At 44.8% G+C, this 26,510-nt stretch overlaps 2 protein-coding genes and 1 pseudogene across 4 annotated transcripts in view; 2 read left to right on the forward strand and 1 right to left on the reverse strand.

The window, feature by feature from the left end:
- The window catches only part of TIGIT (T cell immunoreceptor with Ig and ITIM domains), a 32,127-nt gene extending 22,567 nt beyond the window's left edge, over positions 1-9,560 (reverse strand). Inside the window, exons 1-3 of one of the 3 annotated variants that reach the window (XM_010345965.3) lie at positions 9,351-9,560; positions 3,507-3,653; positions 1,754-2,083 (exon numbers count right to left, since the gene is read on the reverse strand). In XM_010345965.3, coding sequence (XP_010344267.1) covers positions 1,754-2,083; positions 3,507-3,567 — 391 coding nt within the window. In that variant the 5' untranslated portion in view covers positions 3,568-3,653; positions 9,351-9,560. The remainder of the gene's footprint in view (positions 1-1,753; positions 2,084-3,506; positions 3,654-9,350) is intronic. The other 2 variants (XM_003935437.4, XM_074405358.1) reach the window with 2 other exon arrangements.
- A 10,887-nt stretch (positions 9,561-20,447) lies between these two features.
- On the forward strand, positions 20,448-21,091 carry ZNF80 (zinc finger protein 80). The gene is given in 2 exon segments (XM_039477624.2): positions 20,448-20,774; positions 20,777-21,091. Coding segments are annotated over 2 exon segments (642 nt in total).
- Positions 21,092-24,546: 3,455 nt separating this feature from the next.
- Positions 24,547-26,278, forward strand: LOC101037517 (atos homolog protein B pseudogene; annotated as a pseudogene).
- Positions 26,279-26,510: the final 232 nt, after the last annotated feature.

The raw sequence follows: 26,510 nt of genomic DNA on the forward strand, positions 1-26,510 counted from the left end.
TAGGGAGAGTCAGCATTCCACATAAGCAACCGACTGCTTGGGAAACAAGAGGGAAGAGCCAAGGGACCAATGGTGTTCCCTGGAGTCTGCAATGGCAAAGGGGTGGAAACATACAGGCTTTGTGGGGAGGCTGCACAGGGGTTTCCAATAGAGCTCTTCTGATCTCTCTCCCCAGGGGTCCATGAGCCACAGAGAAGAAATTTGCACCTTCATTTCCCCAGGTTCATGCTGGGGAATAGCCGTGCCACTGTGACCTTGGGGAGGAGTGTGCATGTCAAGGAGCAACGATCCATGAATGGCCTAGCGGGGACGTTAGCAACCACACAGCTCCCAACTGGTCTTCAGTTGCTGGGACCACCTCCCCACAGGGGCCTTCAGCCCGAGCTCCCTCCCTGTTCCTGGTCCTGCTGTCTGGAGATGGGTCCTCTGGCATATGACACTGGGGTAAAGAGCCCAGAATGGTCAAGGCCATCACTTGATTACTTTGCCGGAATCCAGGCCCCCTGCCCTGCTTACTGTCCCAGGCCTCTTCTAACCACAAACCGATAAGTAGCATAAAAACTGGCCCTTCTTAAGTTAAGCTTATTCATGTCTAGCACTGCTGTAAGACCTTACTTGTATCACTCATGAAAGTATTCACTACATTTTGTCAGCAAGAAAACTCAGAAAAAAAAGCACATAATTTACCCAGATTTCATGGGGTCAAAAAGGATAGTCAACCCCAGAGAGTGCGAACCAGCTAAGAAGTAACATTTGAAAGGAACCTTTAAGGTAACCTTTTATCTTCTCAGTTTACACATATTTTGCAAATCATATGACTTAATCTCCAACATAAGCAGTAAATAGGAGTTCTGAGGATGCAGTTTAGTAGAATAAGAACATCTGTGTTAAAATCAGCTCTACCACTCTGAGCAACTCCAAGCCCCAGCTTCTGCCTGCATCAAACAAATGGGAATCATATTAATAGTTAACACTTATAGCACTGACCATGTTCCAGGTATTGTTCCAAGGACATTTTCCTGTAGTCGGGAATTCGATCCTACATTAGTAACATATAAGATCTTACATTCATCCTCATTTCGTAGATGAGAAAACTGATACACAGAAGCTAAGAAATCCTGTCTGAGGGCAACAGCAGAGCCAGGATTTGCACCCTTGTCTGGTGTCAGAGTCTGAGCTTTTATCCATGGTGCTATACTGTCTCACAGATAGGATAAGAATCCTTTTCTATCCTCTGGGAATTGGTTTAAGTATGCAGGTGGATAATGAATATGAAGGCATTTTGGAAACTTGGAAATACCACACAAATGTAAGTTATTGGAAAATTAAGCTTAGCACTGGCTGTGCTTTTTTTTTAACCAGCTCTAATTTTTATACATTTAGAGGTTAATTCTAATTTGCACTATTGATGCTAAATCAATAAGTGGGAACTTTTGCATATGACCTCATCAACTGGTCTTCCTAGGAAACATAGGTAAGATGTGCTTCCTATGTAAGAACAGTGGTTCTCAGTATTGGCTGCCCATTAGAATTACCTGGAAATGCTTTTAGAACATACCCCTTCTTAGCTCTGCCATTAGGGGTTCTGATTGAACTGGTCTGGGTACGGCCTTAGCATCAGTATGATTTAAAATCTCTTTAGGTGATTCAAATGTGATCCTGAATTGAGAAGCCCTGCTGCTCAGTGTTTCGGGATTGCATTTTCTACACTAGAAGGAGAGGATTATCTGCCAACTTGCTCCAGCAGGAATACCTGAGCTTTCTCGGACCTCCAGGAAGATTCTCCCGGTGTAAGTTCCATCAGGGTAGGTGTGATAGATGCAGAAATATTCCCCGGTATCGTTCGTCGTCAGCAACTGGAGGGTGAGGCCCAGGCCAGGGCCTGGGGCCACTCGATCCTTGAAGGCTGGGAAGACATGCCACCCCAAGTCAGCATCACGAATGGCTAGAAGCTGGTCCTGCTGCTTCCAGTTGACCTGGGTCACTTGTGCCGTGGTGGAAGAGAGGTGACATTGTAAAATGACAGAGCCACTTTTCTCTGCAGAAATGTTCCCCATTGTTACTATGGCGCCTGGCATCATTCCTAGGGCAGAGGACAAAGCACATGTGAGTCCTGGGTCAGCAGTTGGCCTTCAGCCTTCCTAGAAAAGCTCTAAGGGGCTTCAAGGCCACAGCTGGGTTTTGGAATGACAGTTTCTCCAGTCCATCCTGTTGCTCCACATATAGACTGTCATTATTTCCCGTTTCTTCCATTTCAAGAGACGCTCCTCTCCAAGCCTGCTACTCAAGGCTCCCAGTCCCCGTCAGGTTCTCTTTCCAGTCTTCTCGCCCTTCTCCAAACTTCTCTACTCCAGCCCAGCCCAGCCCATCTCCTCCCCACCCACTGCCCTATGCTTCCAGAGACTACCTCTGCCCCTCTTTACGTCCCACCCACAGGAAGGCTTGTCAAGGCTGCACTCCCTCCTCGCCTCCTAGAAGACCCCAGCCCATCTCCATCTCCCTTTCCTCTTCACGCTCACTGCCTGCATTGCATAATTAGCACCTTACTAAATGCCTGGCTTATGACTACACAACTTAGCACCTTGCCCCCTCAGCATATTCTGCCATGTAGCTTCATGGCTAGCTTGTTATTTTCATAGGCTCATTTAATCTACCTGCTTAGAACATAAGCCTTTGTCAGCCGACACGGCCTCTTCTGTTTTTGTTTTATTTTGTTTTGTTTTTATGTGTCTTTCTGCAGCCTAGTCCTGTGCTGGATGCATTATTCTTTGAAATAAAACCTTGCTGTTTGGTTGATTGTCATTTGGGGTGCCTGGAAAAACCTTCAGGAAAGCTAAGAAATCCAATAGCAAAGGAAGCTTAGCAGGAAACCTGCGTCTCCCAGGCATAACCACTCTCTTAGCACTTAACCTCTCCCTAGCAACCCTGGGCACATCTCCAGCCTCACACAGTTCAGAAAGCAACACCAAAACTAGTTGACACCACAGTTTTTAAATATTTGTGTTCCCCTCCCTCAGAAATAGTTGACTCAGATTTTTAATAGAGAAGAAATAAATTTAACCAAAAATCATTCTCTATTGGTAGAATCTCTGGAATCTGTGAAAAACATTTTCAATTCGCAGAGAACATACAGTGTTTTCCTAGTAAGTTCCTCAAAGGCAACAGAAAAGAAGCTGGAGCAGGAATGAGCTTCTGAAGGCAAACTGGCAATGCTTCCTGCCCAGCCCTTCTTCTTCCCCTGCTCCCTTCTCGTGCTAGCCAGTCAGGCTTCCCCAACCCCAAGAGTCTACAAAGTCCTTCATCTGCCACCAAAAACAGAGCCACATCTCACTCTCAGAGATTGTCCTTTCTTACGTGAGAGTTCACAGGACTCTAAAAACTGCATTTCTTTCCCGTAAGCTGCTGTGGCATGCATTTGGCGTCACCCCTACATAAGCACCCTGGTCTCCACACCAAGCTCAGCCTTGTATCCCCTCTGCACTGCTCTGCTGAGTTTCAGGCCTTACCTGAGGTGAGGGGAGCCTGCCTCAGCCCCTGGGCCCAGATCAGGAGGAGACACCACCGCATACTTCTGCCCAGAGGGCCTAGGAAGCAGATGTGGCCTCTTCTGCCACAGGAACTAGCCAGCCGCAGATAAGACAGTAAAACTGAACCTATGAGAAACAAGGGTCTCGGAAAAACCAAGCTGGGCAAAAACCGTGTTAAAAACACATGAAGTTCTCAACACGTACACAAACTGCATAGGGTGAGCCACAAGAAAGGCCATGAAGGAAACATTTAAAAATAAACAAAAAATTGTGGTTAGAGGTACAGCTTGTAATTAGTCAAGCTGTTGTTTTTAAGTTCTATCTTAATGTACTTTTCTAAAAATCAGCCTTTAGCCAAAGAGCTCAAGGGCATCTGTGTAGTGCCCAAGATTCTGAAGAACCCGCTACTGAGGAGGAACTGTTGGCTGGGCTCCCCTGGCATCCTCCTGCTGAGGAATGTGCAATGACAAGAGAAACTTAAAATTATAGGGACTTACAGGCCAGGGACTGCACTTAAAATCTAACGAACAAGTGAACAAGAAGTGTTTACTTGGGGGATGATACATGGATGGGACAAAGGTATTGGACAAACACAGCATCTTTCCTTTGAAGGAGATCTCCTCGAATCTTACTTCTTTCGTATTATCTGGCCTGAAGCTTCATTGAATTCTGGTTTAGTTTCTCTGATTCAGTAGAATCAGAGGTTAGAGGAGGGAGATTTCCTGCGCACAACGACCCCATAAGAGTCGGAAATGCACAGAAGGGTAAGCCCCTGCAGGTGACCCAGGAGAGGGATTGGTTGACATTTGCCTGGAGTTCCCAGCTCATCACAGGTCCTACTATGGACCCATCCTTCTTTCCTCCCTCCCTCCCTTCATTCATTTGAAAGTCCCTGAGTACCTACAAAGCACCAACCTCAACACCAGGCTCTGAAGATATGAGAGTAAATAATAACTGCCCTTTCCCTCGAAGAGTTTACAAAGCTTGTTCCCTGGTGAACTCAGTCAGGAGACGGGGTAGAGGATCCACATTCACCTGCCTCCCAGGCTCTCAATGAAGTTACCTTGGGGCATGCCTCATGTTGTACATCTTGAAAATCTGCTTCTGCACCCAGAGGCATCTGAAGCTTGGTGCCCTGTCCCCTCCATTCCAGCCATGCACCTCTAGCATTTCACACCATCCAGGCCCCTGCCCTCCTTCTCCCCTGCAAGGTCTTCTATATCAGGTCAGCTTTCTCCCCTCCCTGGGTTCTGCCTATTCCCAATTCTATGACTTGTGCACCCCTTATCCCCCACCTACAGACCCTTAGACAATATATGCCTTAGAAGTTTCTCTCTGCCTACCCAATTCAACCTGGCCTTCAAGGCTCACATCAAGAGATCCTCCACCACCTTTCAACAGCTACAATTCCTACAGCTGAAGGAGCAATGATACCAAACGTGTGTCCAAGGGAAGGTGCTGAGGTTGAACTGAGGAGATGTTTCCCAAACTCACTAAGGTGGGGGAGCCAGGAGTGGCAGGGCCAAGAGCAGCTGGTGAGACTAGAGCACAGAAAGTGGTGGACATGAGGATTTGTGCTATAAAAAAATGCACTGCCTGTGTTTCCATAGTGGGTGGGAGCCAAAGAGATGAGACCTGTCTTATGCAATAAGAAATCCAAAGAAATTTAGAGTTGGTTTTAAACAATTGTTAAATAATTTTTCTGTTTGTTGCTAAGTAACCAGTCCAAAGAAGAACACAGTTAAGTCCATTTTGATCAATGGTGCCCTTGAGGGGGATGATTAACAGACTGGGTCCAAAGTCATCCTGTCTGGTGACCTTGGAAAACTTTCTCAACCTCCTGAAGCCTCAGTTTCCCCATCTGTGTATAGGAATAAGAGTACCTCTTTCACAGGGTTGTGAGGATTTAATGAACTAGTGTTTGGTAAAGCGCTCACACAGTGCCTGGAACATCGCAGGGGTTCAATACATCTATAATAGTTTTGATAACAGTATTAATTTAGGAAGTGAAAATTGGAGAACAATATCCTTATTTATATAACGTGTTTTGCCAAGAGTAAAATCCTAGTCTCCAGACGCCACGGCCAGGGTTCCATCCAACCTCTTCCTTCTGCCCTCCTTATCTGATAGATCAGGAGGACAGGATGTTTTTGCAGGAAAGTGGACACTTGCCAGCTAGACCCTAAGGCTGCCTTGGAGGAAAGCAAATGACAGAAGTCTCTCCCCAGGGAATCTACCCCAGACCCTCCAGAGCCTCCTGCAGAGACTCCAAGGGGAACCTCGTTTGTTCCCACCCACTCAACACCAGCCCCCAGCGCCGCCAGCAGGCCTCTCTGAGAGCGTCCTGGGCCACCCTGAGCTTTTAGGGCCAGTCAACAGCCCCCGGCGTCATAGCAAGGATCTGTGAGGTCCGTCAGGTGTTGACTCCCATTTCTATTTTAAAAGTGCTAAAATCAGCCACTGTGTTTTATTCTCCCCTGACTTTGGGGGCTGTGAGTTGGACACGTCTGGTTCACCCTGGCGCAGCTGGGTGAGTACAGGTGCTGAAAAAGAACGTCACGTTTGTCTGTAAAAGAAGTGCTGGCCTAAACAGTGAAACCCTCTTCAAGTCAGCGCACAGCTCGGCCATCCCCAAGCCCACCCTGCGCCCGGTGAAAGCCGCAGGCCAGCCGCACTGGAGTCCACAGCCTCCAGCCGCAGGCACGGTCCGGAAAACCTGCGGCCCGCGGCCAGGAGTGGTGGTACCTTCCCCAAGACCGGTGACTGGTACCCAGGAAACACGACCTAGGGTTCTCCCAGAGCACAGATCCATCTCCCGGCGATGTCTTTCGGCTTCCACTTCTCCAACGTCTTCCCCCTGGCTCCGAGGTGGTGGGGGATCTCCACGGCTGTCACAGCTGTCTGATGCCCCCTGTCTCTGCCTCGAATCAAGGGCAGCATCCTGAAGCAGCAGGGGGTCGTGCTCTCTCCTCCAAGCTCCCCACTCCCCGTTCTGTAAAGCAGCGCCTCCTGGTGGCAGGTTGTATTATGGCGGGGGGCGAGAAGGCCCTGCCTCCTGCCTTAGTTTTAAGGAGCAGAAGGGCTGGGCGAGCACCGGAGCCCCTGACACAGGGGAGACAAGGGGGCCTGGCCGCCCTGGGCACCAGGAAGAGCCCGCCCTGAGTCCCATCACCCCCAGCTGCCTCGCAGCTTTAGCCAAGCTTCCTCACAGTGGGGCGCTCTGAGCCACGTGGTTCCAAAGCCGCTTGCGGAGAGCTGCCTCAGAAAATCAGACACCACGTGAAAGGGCTGCCCATGATCTGAGGCTGATTAACAAGCCTGGGAGCCACGGGGCTTGGCTGACCCTGGCTTTTGGCAAACGCAAGTCAGGAGAATCTGGGGATGGGACCGCTGACTTGTGTTTCTCAAAGCTCCCTCCCGTGAGGTGACTCTGAGGATCCGTCTCCTCCATCCTCTAAAGCTGCCAAGAAGCTCAACCGACCATGGGAAATTTCCTTCTTCTTCCCAGCTGTGAAAATAGGACAGACACCCCTAGGATAGGTTGGAATGCGGAGTCAGAAGAAAGGTCTTTGGGAAGAGGCAGCTGATCCTCTCTGCTTAAGACTCTCCTGCGGCCACTCTTCACAGCCCTCCTACTCACATTGCTTCCCTCCTCCTCCTCTATCCTAGACGGGATTTAACTATTGCATAATTAGAAAAATTGGACAACTACCCTTGTTAAAGCATGGTAAGCCAGCCTTTATCCAGGACCATCACAATAAGTATAGGGACCAAGGCAATGGGATTTTGCCTTGAAAAAGAAAGAGAGTAGAATGATTGTTCCCAGAGGCTGGGAAAGGTAGCTGCAGGTCAGGAGACGAAATGGGGATGGTTAATGGGTACAAAATATAATTAGGTAGAATGAATAAGGTCTAATATTTGATAGCACAACAGGGTGACTACAGTCAACAATTTGCTGTACATTTAAAAATAACAAAGAGAATAATTGTATTGTATATAACACAAAGAAAGGATAGATGCTCGAGGTGATGGATACCTCATTTACCCTGATGTGATTCTTATACATTATTTGCCTGTATCAAAATATCTCATGTTATCCCATAAACATATATACTCACTGTGTACTCACAAAAATTAAAAATTGAAAAGAGAGTGAAAGAACTCCAAGTGGGACACACAGCCAGGGTGATAGAACGTAAGGACTCAGGGCTCTGGAGGAAGAGCTCCTGGAAAGGAAATTCCTGCCTGTTTCAGGGTTAAATTCAAGGCCTCTGCCATCTAATGCATCTCACATGATATAGGGTGTTTAGAATTAAACTGCACATTGCATCAAAGGAATTGCCAATGGTAAGGTTGTGAGAAGACAACAATTGTAAACTAATTTGGTTTGGCTGTAAAACATTACTAATTTCAGTCCCTTACGTGACTACTAAACATTTAAGTAAAAATACTGTTTAGCATAATAATAATTATGCACACAACTGGAAAATACAGTTGGAAATACATAATTAATTTTAAAAGTCATAATAATTAAAGGAGTTTTCAATATTTAGCCAAATTCCTTATACTGGATAGGCAGTTACTAGCCTGAGCTAAGTCTGCTTGATTCCCTGTCGTAACAAATTTAACAGCCCTAACACATTTCTTCATGTCAATCAATCAACAAACACTGAGAACTTCCTTTGCAAAACTGCTATGCTAGGCATTATGGTTGATATAAAGAAAAAAGTTTACTTATGGAGCTTACAATCTAGCTAGATGTTATATACTTAAACAAAACTAATGTAAAATAGAAAGAAAGCTGTAAGAGTGAATGACAGGTACAGACAAGCAAAAGTGGATTTATAGGATAGTCATTTGTATCAGGTAAACAAAGAGGTAGTTTTCTGGATGAAGCAAGGATGACTAATCTCAGAACAAGCAGATGTGTCTAAGTAATATAAAGGTAAATGTCAAGGTAGTAACAACCATTGGCATGCAGCCAATCCCTGTGCAGAGTCATGATGGCAGTGTTAACCCATATATTCAGACGTGCATGCTCTTAGACAACACCTCAGAAGCATGATGGGACATTCGGGCATGCCTAGACTTTGTGTTTGAAAACATATTATCAAAAAAATGGATGCAAACTGTGTCTTGGCTCAAGGGAAGGCATGATAAAACTCAGTAAAAGATTTGTAAGATTTTCCCTAGTCCAAAAAAAGTTCATGTCCGTAGCTTGCTCTCTCGGTCAGACAGAGATAAGCAGTAAGCACAAATATCTGATCTTCCTATCAAAGTGGTTAAGGAGAACATGACTCTCATGGGGCAGCTAGAGGGCAAGGGGAAGTGTCAGGTTCTGGCTCCACAATCACCCTGTCTGAAAACAGAACTTTTGCCTTACAGAATTGAAGTCACCCTTCCAGAAAATCTGAGAAAATTCTTCAGGAAGGAAAGTGAGGCATGATGTGAGGTGTAATTAACTAAGAGCATGTAGAATTCTACAAGGGGGAAAGAGGGGTCAAAATATATAGATGTGGCCTCCAGGGCTCTGTTTGGCTCTTACTAAGACATTACCCACTCCCTTCTACCAGCCCAATCCGCCTCCTGCGTCACCACTACAAACTGCAGAGCTAAGCCCAGCGTGTCCTCTATTCCTTTCTGCTTATGTGAACCAGCACCAGACGTGCAGGCCTCCAAGGTCAATGCTCAACATCTAGACCCCTCTTCCTTCATGGCTCAAATCTGACCCAATTTCTCATACTCCCGACTCTCTCCTACTCCAAACACTCTCTATTCCGCCCTCTGAGTCTTGAGGCTTACCATCAGCAAAGTCTCTTTTACCTTTAAACTTTTCTTTGAATCGCTGGTTTTCAAAGTATGGGCTGGGATCAGCAGCGTCACATCACTTGAGAAATTGTTAGTTCTACTGTTACTATCATCTGGAGGTATTTTATGTTGTTTCGTTTTGAAATAAAAAACAATATAGAAAAGAAGTCATAGAGACATCCAGAGCAGTGAGTGATTACTTATCTAAGGAATACCACATCATTGTCATCTGTGAACTTTACACCATTTCTACTCCAGGCGGAGTCATGGACTAGTGCCAGCGCCCAAGCTGCCTGTGACTAGTCTTCAGGAAGACAAGTACGGAAACTGAAAATGAAGGGTTAGCAACATATAGCAAATTGGCTGTGATATTAAGTCTTATTAATACAATAATAATTTATAATGGAGCCTGAAAAAGAATTGGAGGGCAAATTCTCAGGCCCCATCCCAGACCTACTGAATGTGAATCTCCGTGAAGGGGGACCCAGTGATCAACATCCTAACAAGCCCTCCAGGAGATTCGTTAGTTGCCGAAAGGCATCTGCAAGGATTTGCCTTCCAAGGTCTTCAAGAAGCAGCCTCTGCTACTGCACTGATCACAACAGGGATCACCTCCCTTCTTGCATAGCAAGTAAAATACCCCTCCCATAAAAAATAATAAAATAAAATATCCCAGCCTAAAATATCAAAGCAACCACCTTTTCTACATTTGACCTTCACCTCTCACTTCTTGTGCCCATCCCTTCTCTCTCTCTCTCTCTCTCTCTCTCTCTCTCACACACACACACACACACACACACCCCTCCTGAATCATCCAGTTTGAGTTTCTTAGAACTAATTATCTTCCCTTTTACCCTAAAATAATGATCTCCTTATCTTTTTTCTTTTTAGTTCACGCTTCAGAAGTAAAAAAATAAAAGACTTGTCAAATATGTATATGTATATGAAGTATGTATGTATATGGCTGTAATAATATATTTTATACATTATAAAACAAAAACAAAGAACATAGTAAGATATTGGGTAAAAAATTGTTAAATAAAAAAATGAGGAATCATCTTTATGCATCCAAATGATTCATATTGTGCAAATTACTTCAGGGACATTAGCTTTGACGAATCAAGAAATTGCAGGGTTAGGCAAGGCACAGTGGTTCATGCCTGTAATCCCAATACTTTGGGAGGCTGAGGCAGGTGGATCACCAGGAGTTCAAGACCAGCCTGGCCAATGTGGTGAAACTCCTCTACTAAAAATACGAAAATTAGCTGGGCGTGGTAGCCAGTGCCTGTAATCCCAGCTACTTAGTGGGCTGAGGCAGGAGAATAGCTTGAACCCAGGTGGCAGAGTTTGCAGTGAGCTGAGACCATGCCATTGCACTCCAGCCTGGGCAACAAGAGCAAAACTTTGTCTTCCAAAAAAAAAAAAGAAAGAAAGAAAGAAATTGCAAGGTCATGTTTCCACTACAAGTTTCTATACCTACTTACTATGCAGGCAGCACAAGAGATACAGGTGTCCTCTGACCAGGCATCCAAGTAAATGTTTAACGACCAAATCACTGAGAAAAATCCCCAGCTTGAAACATTAGTGAATGTTAGTGGCTGCTTTCAAGCTGCCAACCTGATGCTGCTGAACTTGGGAAGACATGTGCACGACCATCTCTCACAAGCCAGCCAGGCCAGTTCCAGCACTGGATTCTTGTGCCCACACTTTCTTGATTAAGGCCTATTTTTCAGTTAATTCCCTCTCTGAAAATCAGTTCCCTAGAAGAAAGGGAATTAACTGAAAAATAGGCCTTAATTTAAGCATTTTCTAATGAACTTTTTCTTTTTAAATTTCTCAAAGTCCCTGCTATGGAGGTGGTGGTGGATTCTTAGTCTCTCTGGCTTCAGCAGGAGTCTCCAGGTCTAATAGAACAGCTGGTTGAACATGGGAGCCAGATGTTCACCTGGGATTTGTCCACCTGTAGGGAGAGAGGGGACAGATGGGGAGAGAAGTGGTGACAGCAATGCCTTGAAAATACTCGCCACCTGGCCCTGTGTCAGCCGCAAGGGCTAATGCAAATACACCCAACCTATTAAAACAGGAGCTGGGATTTAGGTCCCTCCAAAGCCCAGGCTCTTTAACTTCAGCAGCATCTGCCTGCCTACCTACCTCTCCCCCTCCCGACATGGAAATCCCAAACCTGACAGTAGTGAGTATGTAGGAGCTCTCTAATTTTTAGAGCTAAGTCAAAGTAGAAAAACACTAGTTAACATGACCACTTACTAATGTGAATTGAGCAATTGCTAGGTACCAGGCCCAGTTCCAATTGCTTTGTAAAGTATATACTATGAACACTCCCCTTTTGCAGATGAGGAAATGGGTTTGGAAAGGTTAGACAACTTGCTCTAGGTGACAGAGCTAGTGAGAGGCAAAATTTGGATTTGAACCCACTTAGGCTGGTTCTAGAACCTGCGTTCTGAGTGTCTCATGTTCTACTGCCTGTCTCTACTATCTGAGGTCTTCAGGGTGTCAGGTGGGCTCTATCTGGAGTAAAAAACCCCAGAGAAGTGTCTCCCTGTCCTCAAGGTGCTTCCAGAAAGTGTACAGCCTTCTTAGGAAAACAAGACTAATGCAAATGAAGTAATTAGAAAATCTTAGCAGACAGTCTGTAATTAGCCGTAATGTAATATTCCCCACGGCTAAGAAAAGTGCTTCCTAGTGAAAGCCATGAGACCTAACCCCTGCCTCCAGAGCTATAATCACTCTTCTAGAAAATCGGAATCTAGGTCAGACAGGGCTCTCGGCCTGCAATCTGGTACTGCAATTCTCTCTCCCAAGGAATCCCCCCTCTTGACCAACTGGCATATCCGTAAAATAGCTATATAAAACTCATCATATGCAGTTTTTTTTCTGGTGTTTTTTTCAAACTAATGAAAAAATATTTTTAAACCTCTGTTTAAAAAGTCCTGGTTCTCAAGTACCACAAAAGCCCTAAGTGTGGGCTCTAGTCTTTCACCCCACCTTCTCTGTTGAATGGTATCAATTCTTTGAGTTTGCCCACTGCAGTCCTTTCTAAGCCAACAAGATGATGGAAATTCACAGAGCAGGAGAATCTTCAGAATTCCAAACTTGTTCCCATTCCTATCTTGTGGAACAAACTACCAAAAACGTAGTGACTTAAAACAGTAACCATGATATTTTTTATTATTTTTTGGAATTCCTTTGAGCGACAAGTTCTTAGCTGGGTGAATGTATTAGTTTGCTAGGTCTGTGTAACAGAGTACTACAGGTTACAAAGTAAAGTAACATAAACAACAGAAATACTTTTTAAATAAGTTCTGGAGGCCAGAAGTCCAAGACCAAATTGGCGGCAGGGTTGATTTCTTCTGAGGCCTCTCTCCTTGGCTTGTAGGTGGCCACTTTTCCATGGGTTTCCACATGACCTCTGTGTGTGTCTGTGTCCTAACTTCCTCTTCTTACAAGGACACCAGTCATATTGGATTTGGGCCTACCCGTATGATCTAATTTTACCCTTAAAAATCTCTTTAAAGCTCTGTCTCCAAATAGTCACATTCTCAGGTGCTAGGGACTAGGATTTCAACCTGTGAATTTTGGGAAGACACAGTTTGGCCCGTAACAGTGAGTTTTTTGCTCCTTGTGGCATGCACTGATGTCATTCAGCTCAGTTGGCAGATGGGCTAGTCTGGAGGGTCCAAAATGGCTTTAGTCACATCTGCAGCTTGGTGGGGATGGCTGGATTACAAACATGCACCACCATGCCCAGCTATTTTTTTTTTTTTTTTGATATTTTTAGTAGAGACAGGGTTTCACCATGGTGGCCAGGCTGGTCTTGAACTCCTGATCTCAAGTGATTCAACTCAGCCTCCCAAAGTGCTGAGATTACAGGTGTAAGTCACTAAACCTGGCCATGGGTAACTTATTTGTAAATACAAGTTTGAATGGCTCATGTTTCCACAAGCTGTACAGGAAGCATGGCAGCATCTGTTTCTGGGGAGGTATCAGGGAGCTTTTACTCATGGCAGAAGGCAAAGCTGGGGCAGGCATCTTCACGTGACCTGAACAGGAGAAAGAGAGAGCAAGAGGGGAGGCGCCACACACTTTTAAACAACCAGATCTTGTGAAAACTCTATCATGAGAACAGCACCAAAGGGATGGTGCTAAACCATTCATGAGGGATCCACTCCCATGATCCAATCACCTCCCCCTAAGCCCCTCCTCCAACCTTGGGGATTACAATTGAACATGAGATACAGGTGGGGACACAGATCCAAACCATATCATTCTGCCCCTGGCTCCTCCCAATCTTATGTCCTCACATTGCAAAATACAATCTTCCCTTCTCAACAGTCCCCAAAGTCTTAACTCATTTCAGCATTAATCCAAAAGTCCAAAGTCTTATCTGAGACAAGGCTAGTCCCTTCTGCCTATGAACCTGTAAAATCAAAAAGAAGTTAGTTAATTCCAAGATACAAGCATTGGGTAAGAACTCTTATTACAAAAGGGAGGAAATTGGTCAAAAGAAAGGGCATATAGGCTCCATGCAAGTCTGAAATCCAGCAGGACAGTCACCAAGTCTTAAAGCTCTAATATAATCTCCATTGACTCACTGTCTCACTTCCAGGGCACGCTGATGCAAGGGTGCATTCCTGAGGACTTGGGCAGCTCTGCCATTAGGATTTTTCTTTTGTACCACATGGCCAGGCTGCAAATTTTCCAAACTTTTACACTCTGCATCCCTTTTAAATATAAGTTCCAGTTTCAGGTAATTTCTTTGCTCACATATATGAGTTTAAGCTGTTAGAAGCAGCCAGATTATTTACTGAACACTTTGCTGCACAGAAATTTCTTCTGCTAAATACCCTAAATCATCACTCTCAAGTTCAAAGTTCCACAGATCCCTAGAACAGGAACACAATGCTGCCAGGTTCTTTGCTAATACATAACAAATATGACCTTTGTTCAAGTTCCCCAAAAGCTCCTCATTTCTGTCTGAAATGTTCTCAGTCTGGATATCATTGTCCATATCACTATCAGCATTTTGGTCACAACAACTTAACAAGTCTCTAGAAGGTTCCAAATTTTTTCTCATCTTCCTGTCTTCTTCTGGGCCCTCCACACTCCTCCAACCTCTGCCCATTATCCAGTTCCAAAGTCACTTCCACAGTTTCAGATATCTTTATAGCAATGCCCCACTCCTCAATACTAATCTTCTGTATTAGTTAATTCTTATGCTGCTGTAAAGAAATACCTGAAACTGGGTAATTCATGAACAAAAGAGGTTAAATTGGGTCATAGCTCCACAGGCGGTACAGGAAGCCTGGCAGCATCTGCTTCTGGAGGAGGTATCAGGGAGTTTTTACTCCTGTGTAAAGACAGAGCCAGAGGAGACATTTTCATGTGGCCAGAGCAGAGGAAAGAAAGAGCAAGAGGGGAGGTACCACACACTTCTAAACAAGTAGATCTCATGAGAACTGTATCAGGAGAACAGCACTAAAAAGGTAGTGCTAAACCATTCATGAAGGATCTACCCCCATGATCCAATCATCTCCTACCACACCCCATCTCCAACACTGGGAATTACAGATGAACATAAGATTTGAGTGGGGACACAGATCTAAACCATCTCAGCTGAGATAAATCAGGCAGTCTTATATAAGGCAAATTCCAGAAAATAGCACCACAGTAATCCATCTTAACGCTACCTGAGATCAAAAGATACTAAGATATCCCCCCGAGATGAGCTCTGTTTATGTCCCTTGTGGAAGAAAGGCCAAAAAAGTCTTCAGAAGGACAGCTTAAGTTCTCAAATGGTAACAGCCACAGCTGTCTAGGCACTAACAGAAGAATCTTCCAATTGGCCACTTTGAACAGCACCATGGAGGAGACGTTAATTGAATAAGAAAACGAGAAGTTATGGAAAGGGCTAGGACATCCAGAATGGGAAGGCGTGGTTTGGGGTTCCCTACTTTTACTTCCGTGTGGACTGTGTTTATTGTTCCTTCTTCCACATCTTAGTCCTTGCTCTATGGCTGAAGTGGCTTATTGGGAAGGATAGAAATGAGAGGAGTTAGTTAATGAGCTCTTAGAGAGAGCATGATCATCCGTATCCAGATAATCAAAGACTGTTAAGACAGAACGTGACTTTCTAGCAAAGGACCTAAGAGTTTTGATGTGGGGAATCCTAAGATATACTGAATCAAAATGGAACATGGTGGTTCATCTGAAATTTGCCCTTTAAATCTCAAATGGAAGTCATAAATGTAATGGTTCTTTGAATTCACAAATTCTGCTTCTTACAACATGTTCTCTTTACTACTCCTCGTGTACCCTGGGATTAATTTATCCTATCTAGACCTACACAGACTCTCTCCTATAGTCTTACTGCATACTAATTGAGACCTAAATTATTAAGCCTTTAATGTGGCAAGGAGAAAATTTCTAGATGTGGAAAATCCGGTCTTAGCCTTCATTTTCCAGGTGAAGAAACTCAATGGTGAAGTGATTTTCCCAAGGTTATTCGACAAATGAGTCCCATTTAAGCCTAAGCTTCACTGCTTTGAATTTACAACCCTTCTAGATCAAGAAACAATAAATATTTCTCTGTTTCCTATTTCTGAACCTTTTTAGTGAAATATTACAGCATGAGATGGTGACATTTCATAGCAACATTTGAGTGATTTGCTATTAGTTTGGTAATGGAAAACATGCTAATGAATATGTATGTTTATATACATATATAATTGAAAAGTCAGCAACTTGTCAGCAAATAGTAGACAAGTGGAACAGATCAGAAGTACCTGGGAAACCTCCAGTCATACAGAACATTTTCTGAGTAAAATAGAAACTGATTATTTCCCCACAGCAACCACCATGGGGAGAGAACTTCAGAATCCACCTGGAGATCCAAGAGACAGCTGTTGGGCTTATCTGCAGTGGCTCCAGGACCCTAGGGCATCTGGTACAAGCAGAAAAGGAAGACAAGCTGGTCCTAAAACTGCGACTGCAGTAACAACTTGCCTTTGCATTTGAAGTGGACGGCTCCCTTACCAGGCAGAAACAGAACTGTCGCACACAAAGAAAGAGTTGGTTCATCAAAGAGATAATTAATAAAAGAGCTTTGCTTGGTTTTGTGTTTTGGTTGTTGTCTCTTGGGCTTAATACTGCTTGAAGCAATAAGCAATGGTGAAGGAATTCCATGTGGACCGATCATTCTCATCTTTGGCCACACTTCTCTTCTTTGGTTGAAGGGTATAAAACACTTTCTCCTGAAGGTTATAGAAGGAATCAAATTAGGCAGAACATGGATTTGCTTATTGGCCACATGCAAGGTACAGTGCTTCTGACTCTGAGAGATATAAAGATGAATTCAATGGAAATTCTGCTCTTGAGAACTTATAGTTTGATGAGAGAGTCAGGCTGCACAAATAATTAGCTGTATCACCAGGAAGAAAGTGAAAAATAATGGCATGAGATAAAAGATAAAGGACTAGGAAGATACAAGGGAGAATGTATTTCTAAAATAAAGAATCACAGCTAGGCACTGTGGCTCATGCCTGTAATCCCAGCACTTTGGGAGGCCGAGGCAAGTGGATTACCTGAGGTCAGTGGTTCGATACCATCCTGACCAACATGGTGAAACCCCGTCTCTACTAAAAATACAGAAATTAGCTGGGCATGGTGGTGTGCACATGTAGTCCCAGCTATTCAGGAGGCTGAGACAGGATAATCACTTGAACCTAGGAGATGGAGGTTGCAGTGAGCCAAGATCACACCACTGCACTCCAGCTTGGGCAACAGAGTGAGACTCCGTATCAAACAATAAAATAAAATAAAGAGAATCTGTGTTTTTAGAGGCAAGGACATTTTAGTTGGGCCTATCCTAATGACTTCATTTTAACTTGATCATCCACAAAGATTCTATTTCCAAATAAGGTCACAAGCTCATGCAATGGAGGTTAGGACTTCATCTTTTTGAGGGGCTCAATTCAACCCAAAAAAGTAAGTATGTATATCTTGTAGAAAGGTGACATTATGTTCTAAAGGGACATACTATTGGAGTCATAGGGTAAGGCCACAACTGTGTGAATGGCAGTGGATTCTCCACTAAAGGAAGAAGATAATACACTGATTAGGCATCTGTAAAAGATGGAAACAGAAAATGGGGAATATAGGTCTGGATTGGGGTTAGTTCCTCTGTCTGGACTTCGACTTGGGCCTAGACACTATGGAATTGAGGCATGTGTGAGGTGTTTCTGAGTGGTAGAGAAAACTTGGTGTCTTCCTAAAATGGTGGTGGGGAGAATGGGTTCTGAGCAGAAGGCAGCCATATGGAGGCCAGGAGAATGCGCTGGGAACTGAGGACTCTAAGAACAGTCCTATCTAGTATGCCAGTTGTTATTATTTATGTGAAAGTCCCTCTGTGACCCCCTAGCCTTAAGAAAAGTCTTGTTAAAGCCACACTTTGGTCTAACAGCAGAGAGTTTATGTTCATGCTTGGATTATAGTGATAAGGGGAGGCCCAGGGGTGTGTCCAAGGACAAAAAATTGCAGATGACAGTCTATAGTCACATTGGGTAAGTCATCCATAAGAGCCCTGTGAGAAGCCCCCTGAAAAATTCCAGAGAGCAGACTCTGGGCATTGTTATTGAAATGACCTAATTTGTACCAACTTTTTGCTGAGACATTCACATTACAAGCTTTGCTACCGACAGCTCAAATGACAGAAACTTTTTATCATTTTAGGAGCTGTTTTATATCATTAAAACTATGTGCTGACAGAAAAATTCATTAAAGAAAAAAATAAACATTTCCAATAAACAAAACTCACTAATTTTGTAACTGCCCACATGATCATGGTTAGATTGCATGTATTTAGTGACCAGCCTTTCTTTAGCTCTTTTTTTTTTCCCCAAGACAGAGTCTTATTCTGTTGCTTAGGCTGAAGTACAGTGGCACCATCTTGGCTCACTGCAACCTCTGCCTCCCCGGCTCAAGCAATTCTCATGCCTTAGCCTCCTGAATAGCTGGGATTACAGGTGTGCCCCATTACGCTCAGCTAATTTTTGTATTTTTAGTAGAGACGGGTTTCACCATGTTGGTTAGGCTGGTCTCGAACTCCTGACCTTGTGATCCACCTTCCTCGGCCTCCGAAAGTGGAATTACAGGCACGAGCCACTGCACCTGGCTCCTTAACTCTTAAAAATGAACACAACTGAGACCAGGGATGACACTTTGAGAACCACTACTGTACAGAACTTCACTGTCAAATGTGCAGTGTCCTGAGATTGATGGGGACACTGTCCCCGGCAAGATAGTTCAGAACCTATTCAAATGAGCTCATGCATAGCTGCCTAAGTCATTGCCATCCGCTACTGCTTCCCATCTGTGGGAAGAGTCTTGCTGTCTGGACAACATGGCCGAGGCTTCTGCCGTATATTATGACCTTACTGACATGTTCCAAATACTTTGAGTGAGAAAACTCTGTTGGATTTTGCAGTTAGCATGTCTGCCTGCTCTTTTGTTTCTCTGACCTCAATATTTACATCATATGAAAGTAGTCAAGCTGGTGATACTAGCAAAATTTCACACTACGCACATTCTTAGTTACGAAACATTAGAAGACTTTTTTTAAATTGGGAAAATGAAAATGGCATTTGAGAGTTCCTCTTCTTTTCAACATAGTAGACAGAGGTTCTGGCCAGCACAGAAGAAAGAAAAAGAAAACAAAGTCTAAGTATTTGCGAAAAGTCATACTGCCAGGGCCTCTCACTGGAAGAATTGGAAAATCGGTGTCTTTGGGGCTCTCATCTTGAGCTGATTAGATTCTGAGAGAGGAACATTTCAAACAGCTTGCTAGGGGTGGAGTGGGGGGTCCATGTGTCAGTGACTACCAGTTCTCCTCTTCAGTACTCACCAGAACCTTCCAATTTGCCTCTCATTCCCTAGTTCTGCGATCCTTTCTTCAATTTAATAACCAGTTACATTTGGGAAGAGTAGGGCAGTAGATCAGGGTCTTGCTTAAAGCTCAAACCACTGTCACCAATTCCCATATAACGGCTTCCACACCTCACCACCTCCAGAGCGAACTGGTACGGTTGAACCCTTCATTTTTGAGGATTCTGCAACATAAACTATGATGCTTCCCTGGCTCCCCTGGGAACAGTACTGGACGGCAGCAGTTCTGGGCAGCTGAACAGTGTTGTATTCTGTGTAGAAGCCATCCTCTTTCCTGAACTCTCTCCAGGTGTTTGCTAATGTGACCATTCTGGAACACATTTCCTGGTACATGTGGGAAAGCTTTGCTTTGGAAAGACCTTTAGGAGATAGGACCAAACTTTTCCAAAGTGATTTTACTAATTGCAGAACCATCCCCAATATAAAAGAGATCCTGAATTTCCATGTCTTCTCCACACTGAGTATTTTGACTGGATTGACTTTAATGCCCAGCCCCAGGGTACAGTTTATCATCGGGTCAGCGGGTAAAATTAAGTAGGACACTCTTCACTCCCTGCATGAACAAGTTCCTTACATGCATGTTCTCATGGGCATGTTTGTGTGCAAGGTCGCAGGTCCTCCCTGACACAACCGGCATCAACTTCCATTTAGAATGAATTGAGGGTCAAATTCCCAGGAATTAAAAAATGAAACTGAGGCCTCTGGGACTTGTAGTTCAGCTGGTGGAGGCTGCACGCGGCTCTCTGGTATCTGTAGTCAGAAGCACTCTGCTGCGCATGCGGATGCGGGTGCCACGTGGACCTTTTGTCTTGCTCCATTGCAGCGGCATCGGAGGCAGTGGTGCAGGGCGTGTCCATGATCTTCACCTGGAAGAAGTGGGAGCCGCTGGACCAGCCCCAGAAGACCCTGTACTGGGAGGTGACACCAGAGACCCGCAGACCCCTCTCACTGAGGCATACAAACCAGAGCTGATCTACCAGCTGAAGCAGTGGTAAAAGAGTGGAAGAGACCTTTGCCAAAGCAGCGGTCCAGGTGACAGAGTAAAAGCCAGGGCCAGCCAGCCTTGTACTAGGGAGGCTTTGCTCCTGGAAAGTCTAACTCGGGGAGCCAGAAGTTCCTCCAGGTTGAGGTGAGTGAGGAAAAAAGTGGATGGAAATGCGGGAAGGGCGCTTGAATCTGGTTACCGTCTCCCCCACGGAGACCTTCTGGAGAAAGATGAGCCCTAAAGGCAATGGGTTGGGGACAGGGGACGGTCCGCACTCATGCGTTTTACAGGATCAGGTCTCCACAGGAGACAGACTCCATGAATGTGACTCCCGGGGACCAAGTAAAGACACTTTGGTTGGCGAAGGGAAGACTTACAAATGCAAGGAATGTGGGAAAGTGTTTAACAAGATCAGCCTCCTTGTTCGACGTCAGCAGATTGACACTGGAGTGAAGCCCTATGAATGCCAAGAGTGTGGAAAAGCCTTTCGTGAAAAGGGGCCGACTTCATTCGACACATGAGGATTCACACAGGCGAGAAGCCCTATAAGTGCACGGGGTGTGGGACGATCTTTAACAGCAGGTCGCACCTCCTGTGCCACCACCGGATTCACACTGGAGAGAAGCCCTATGCAGTGACGAGGAGTCACACTGGAGAGAAACCCTATGAGTGCCTTGAATGTAGAAAGGCCTTTGGCTACCACTCTGCTTTTGTCCGACATAGTAAGATCCACTCTGGAGGGAAAAAACCTTTGAGTGCAAATGATGTAGGAATGCCTTTTTGTGGGTTTTTTCCTTTTTCCTTTGACACGTAAGGAGCCACACCGACGAGAAGCACTCTGAATTCAGTGACAGAAGGAAAGCTGTGACCTGCAGCTCATCCTCATTTGGCATTGAAGAATTCATTCCAGAGATAAACTCTATGAGATATGTGCCAAGGCCTTGTGCAAGTGGGCCCACATCAGTCAAAGTCAGAGAACTTAAACTGGGAAAAGACATTTTGACAAAAACCAGTGAAGAAAATCTTTTGGCCACAGGGAATATCTTATTCAGCATCTCAGAATTCTTTCAGGAGGGAGACCTATTGGTTATTGTGCACTTAAAAGAACTACCCACACCTGTCTCCATAGTTTATATCACTAAGCCATCTCAGGATTTTTTTTTTTTTTTTTTTTTAAGTAAGAAGGGAGCTGTAAATGAGAAAAAAAGAAATTCTTGCATGGCTTCTGTCAGACTTCTCTGAAAGCCACGTCTATCAAAATTCGAATTCAGTCTTCATTTTGTGGACTACTGAAAGGTAAAAGGGTCTTGCCTTGTTATTTGTCCTTTATATATATTCACTCCTGTCTGCAGAGGTGTAGACAGGAGACTACACCCTTTGTCCTCCCTCTGTCAAGATTGACTCTGTAAAGATTTATTGAATGTATTTTCTGTTCTAAAACATTGTACTCCTGAGGAATGTCTTTGTGAGAACTATGAAAGCTTAAGTAATGGAATATGTAAAACTTGCAAGAACTTAGAATATAAAAATATTGCCGTATAAAATCATTTCATATCTAAGAAGATAAGCATCCACATGTGAATGGACATATTTTGCTGCATCGTTTAAGACTACTTAAGGCTTTAATTAAAAAAAATGCATATATTCGTGTGGTTTTGAATACCCAGCACTTGATATACTTGTTTTGATTCATTTTCTCAAGAGAATGATGGTGAAGCTGTGTTGCTTTCCCAGGTGAGCCTTGATTATTTCCTCTGTGCTTTCCCAGCTTCTTTGGCCTTGTGTAGAGGGGCTTCTCCAAGAGCATGGCACTAGTTTTCTGGAGGTTAAACAAGAGCTAAGACAAACAAAACAAAACACAGCTTATCTAATCTAATGAGAAACTCAGAAAAAAAATGTTCTGATGAACACAGTGTATTAGAATATAAAATATGTAGATCCTTTGACACGTTAATTCAATTTCTAGAAATCTTCAGAAATGTTCTTATATTATGCAGGGATATGCATGCAAAGAATAATGGCTGAAGTTTTTTTATGTGTGAAACATTAAGAATAATCTAAATGTTTATCAGTAGGAAGGAAGTTATGGTACATCTGTTCTATGAAATACTGTGAAACAATAAGGTATCTCTGTATGTACTGATATCAAAACATCTCTAAGATACAGTATTCAGTAAAAGACAAGTTTTCAGGAAATAAAACTGCATCTAGAAGTATAAGCCTAAAACTGTTAATCGTGGTTTTCTGCAGGAAATAGGATGGAACAGGGTTATATGGAATGTTTAGTTTTTACTTTTATACTTAAGTATTGTTTGCATTTTAAAAATTAAAAGCAGTGATTATTTTTGCAATAAATGTTTAAAATATTTTAATAAAGATAGCATGTTGGAATAAAAGTGACTGCTGTTATTTCTTTAGAAGTATACATTTGGGCTGGGCGCGGTGGCTCAAGCCTGTAATCCCAGCACTTTGGGAGGCCGAGGCGGGTGGATCATGAGGTCAAGAGATCGAGATCATCCCGGTCAACATGGTGAAACCCCGTCTCTACTAAAAATACAAAAAATTAGCTGGGCATGGTGGCACGTGCCTGTAATCCCAGCTACTCAGGAGGCTGAGGCAGGAGAATTGCCTGAACCCAGGAGGCGGAGGTTGCGTTGAGCCGAGATCGCGTCACTGCACTCCAGCCTGGGTAACAAGAGAGAAACTCTGTCTCAAAAAAAAAAAAAAAAAAAAAGTATACATTTTACGGATTTTTTTTTTTTTAAAGTACTGGTCTTATTATGCCTTAAAAAAATAACGGACCAAGGATTCAGAGCTACCTAATTGCATTTAATAAATGATAATATAGGTTTTTGTTTTTGCTTTTGAGACAGAGGCTCACTCTGTCACCCAGGCTGGAGAGCAGTGGCACGAACTTGGCTCACTACAACCTCCACCTCCCGGGTAGCTGAGATTCCAGGCACGTGTCACATACCCAGCTAATTTTTGTATTTTTAGTACAGACGAGATTTCACCATGTTGGCCAGGATGGTCTTGAACTACTGACCTCAGGCAATCCACCCTCCTTGGCCTTCCAAAGTGCTAGGATTACAGGCGTGAGCCAATATAGTTTTAAAATGTTGAGCCAACATATATGTAGTTTAATACATGTAAAAATGAGAGTTCAGCATAGGCTACTCTTCAGCAAACATTTATTTCCTTTAAATTGACGGTAACATAAATGCTCGTTTGCAAGTAGTTAGGTTTTAGATATCAGGTTTCTATTTCCCTGTATTTGATAACAAGAAATCATCTGATTGATGTTGATGTCAATGTATTTTGTACACACATTTGCTAACCACAGCTGATTTGTGTTTGCCGCTGAATGAGTGTGATCTGGTTAGCTTTGTGATACACGTTCATGTTCCAAATTAAAAGAACTATAGCTGCATTTCCCCCAACATAATCATGCCAGTCAGTCAGACCTGTTTTCCAGTAAAGAAAAGGAATTTGATATCTACAGATCATATCATACAATTTGCTGTGTTCTCCCTCACAAAATATGTGAACATGTGTTAGCATCATTTCATTTAGGAATCATATACCATCAGAAATGTTTTCCCTGTTAGAAATGAACAAGGAGTGGACTGCAATTTTCATGTAGAAAAATATTTAACCCACAGGTAAAACTCTGTTCTTACTTCTCCGTCATAGTAGTTGGCCCAAAAAAGTTGCACCACCATATGGAGCAATTTCAAGAGTCTTATTCTCTTCTTTAGCAAGAGAAGTTGGCAGCTATGTCGTGATATCAGTAGATTCTGTCCATTTGGGAGTTACTTCCTGGAAGTAGACTGTGAGTGAGATGACCTTATTGGCTTAGGAGGAGAAAATGTCACCTTGGGAAGATCTTTCTCTGAGAGTCATTGAGTAGTCTCTCGTGTAAGTCTAGACTGAGCAGGCTTCACTGCCCTGGGAGGGATGAATGCAAGACCTTTGGTGTTTGCTATGGTTTTAAAACTCTGCCTCTACTACCACCTCCTGAAGTGCAACAGGACCCACAGAACTACAGGGTCCTGCTGAGCCCAGCAGCTGCACAGAATGCGGGCAGTCACCTTGCCACTGCAATAGGCATGAATCAGACTGCAAGCTAGGGGAACAAGGCATCAGCTGGGAAGAGGGGATGCACAGCTAGGTTTGAGGCCTTTTCATCTAGATGTCTCCAGATGCCCCAGCACAGGCCCAGCATAAAAGCTGTGTGGGCGTCATGCCCCTGACCCAATGCGGGGCTTCATGTGCCATGTACAGACAGAGCTGTCTCCATCCTCCGAGCCAGAGGCTGGCCCTTGACAGCCTCCATTCAGATAGGGGGCCCTCTGAGGTGGCCTGCTCAAGGGCTAGCCCAGCAGCACAGGTGGGGTGGTGACATCCCCCAGAGTCTACCACTATCCATCTTTTCCCCTCTAGCTGGTGCCTCTGAGCCTCATAGGGCCCAGAAGCGACCAGCCCCACCCACTGAGGGTCCCCAGGAGCTGGAGAGAGGCCCTGGGCTGGGGGCCAGAGAGGGACTACCCCCTGAAGAACCATCTCTTGTGAGGCTAGTGGGCCCAGAAGGACTGGGACTAGGTGTGGCCAGCCAGCATTTCTCCCATTGTGGCCTCTGTTGTGGAACTGAAAGACTGCCACCTCTTCTTGCACTCCAAGGGCCTGGAGTCCCTCCTGGCCCCTGGAGTGCAAGAAGTGCCCCAGAGACCAGGTTTTCCCAGATCCAGGGTGACAGAGGTCCCTGGGGCAGTCCCCAGAGCCAGCCCTCTGGACCAGCTGCACACACTTGACACTGATTTGCACAGTCTTGCACAAATAAGAAGTAAGAGCCCAGTGGCTAGGATGGGCAATGGGGGAGCCTCTGGCCTAGGGGAGTCCCCAAGCACTACCAGTGGGCATGGTCCCAGGCACACACCCCCAGCCCTGAATCTCCAGGCCCCTGCCCCATCAAGAGAAGGCTCCTTTCTGCTGGAGAAGCCCCAAATGTCAGCTCTGAGGAAAAGGAGCCAGCCCTTTGGAGGTGCCAGGGAACCCTGGGCCACCCTATTGCTACCAACTGTTCTGATGGCCAAACCACACGCTCTGGAGACACCTGCTGTCTGGGCCCAAGGAGCCCAGTTTTGGACCCAACAGACTGCATTCCCATGGGGCAGAGACTGAGAGGTGCCTGTTGCCTAAAGCTGGGCACACTTTGAAGCCTCTGGAAGGGGCCAGGCCTGCTGAGTCCCTGCAGTGCCTCTCCTGTTCCTACCCCTGCTGTCAGCTGTACCCTGCTGGGAAACTTTGAGGATTTGCTGCTGCAAGGATGCTTTGCACCATCTGACCACATTGAGGGCTTCACAGCAGAGACAAGCTACTGGGTCTTACTGCCCCCCGCATGTCACACTACCTGTCACTGTCACCTTCTTTGAGGTTTCTGAGCAAAATGCCCCCACCCCCACTGGGCATTGTGGGTCTGAACCCTCTGGGGAGGAAGAGTCACAGTGTGTCCAAAGTGGGCACCATCCAGGTGACTTTATTTAACCCCAACCAGATTGTAGTGAAGATGTTGCTGGTAATCTTTGACTTCTTGGGCATAGCTGCTGCCCACATGCCCTTCCTGTGCAATCATCTCTTTTTGGTGCCTGTGGGTAAGGAGGAAAATGCTAACTCCACCCACTGCCTTCTCTGCCATTCTCTGCTATTCACCGCCAGCTCTGCACCTGAGGTTCCAGAGCTCCCACTCAGGCCTCTTAAGCCTGAATAGAGAGCTCCGCCTGCTTTTTTCCCACCAGAGCCTGGAGCTGGACACAGGCCTCCCGTATCAACTGCAAGCTGTGACTGAGGCCCCTCCTAATCCATGTTATTCGCCTTTGCCCTGATTGCCAGCACTCTGAACCAATGTGGGCCAATGACCTGCCATCTTGCCCATCTCTTAGAGAACATCTGTGGAGAGATGGCAAGAGTCCCCTCAGGCTTGAGTTAAAGCCCTCACCATGCTCATGCCCAGATTGATTATTTGTGTGTTTAAAGCTCCTGATCCTTACTACACCCTGTTCTACTTCAGGTACGCTATGTGTCTGTCCCCTCCCTTGGGTCTCCCAGACCAGCTTAGGAAGCAGGGAGGAACCGGAGCCACCCTGAGGTTGTCTCAAGTTCCCAGGCAAGTCATGCCAGTGTTGCCTCCCTATCCTAAACAAGGGGCACTTATTTTATTTATTTTTAATTTATAA

The sequence above is a fragment of the Saimiri boliviensis genome, chromosome 8 (assembly GCF_048565385.1).
Source record: "Saimiri boliviensis isolate mSaiBol1 chromosome 8, mSaiBol1.pri, whole genome shotgun sequence".
NCBI classification, from domain to species: Eukaryota; Metazoa; Chordata; class Mammalia; order Primates; family Cebidae; genus Saimiri; species Saimiri boliviensis.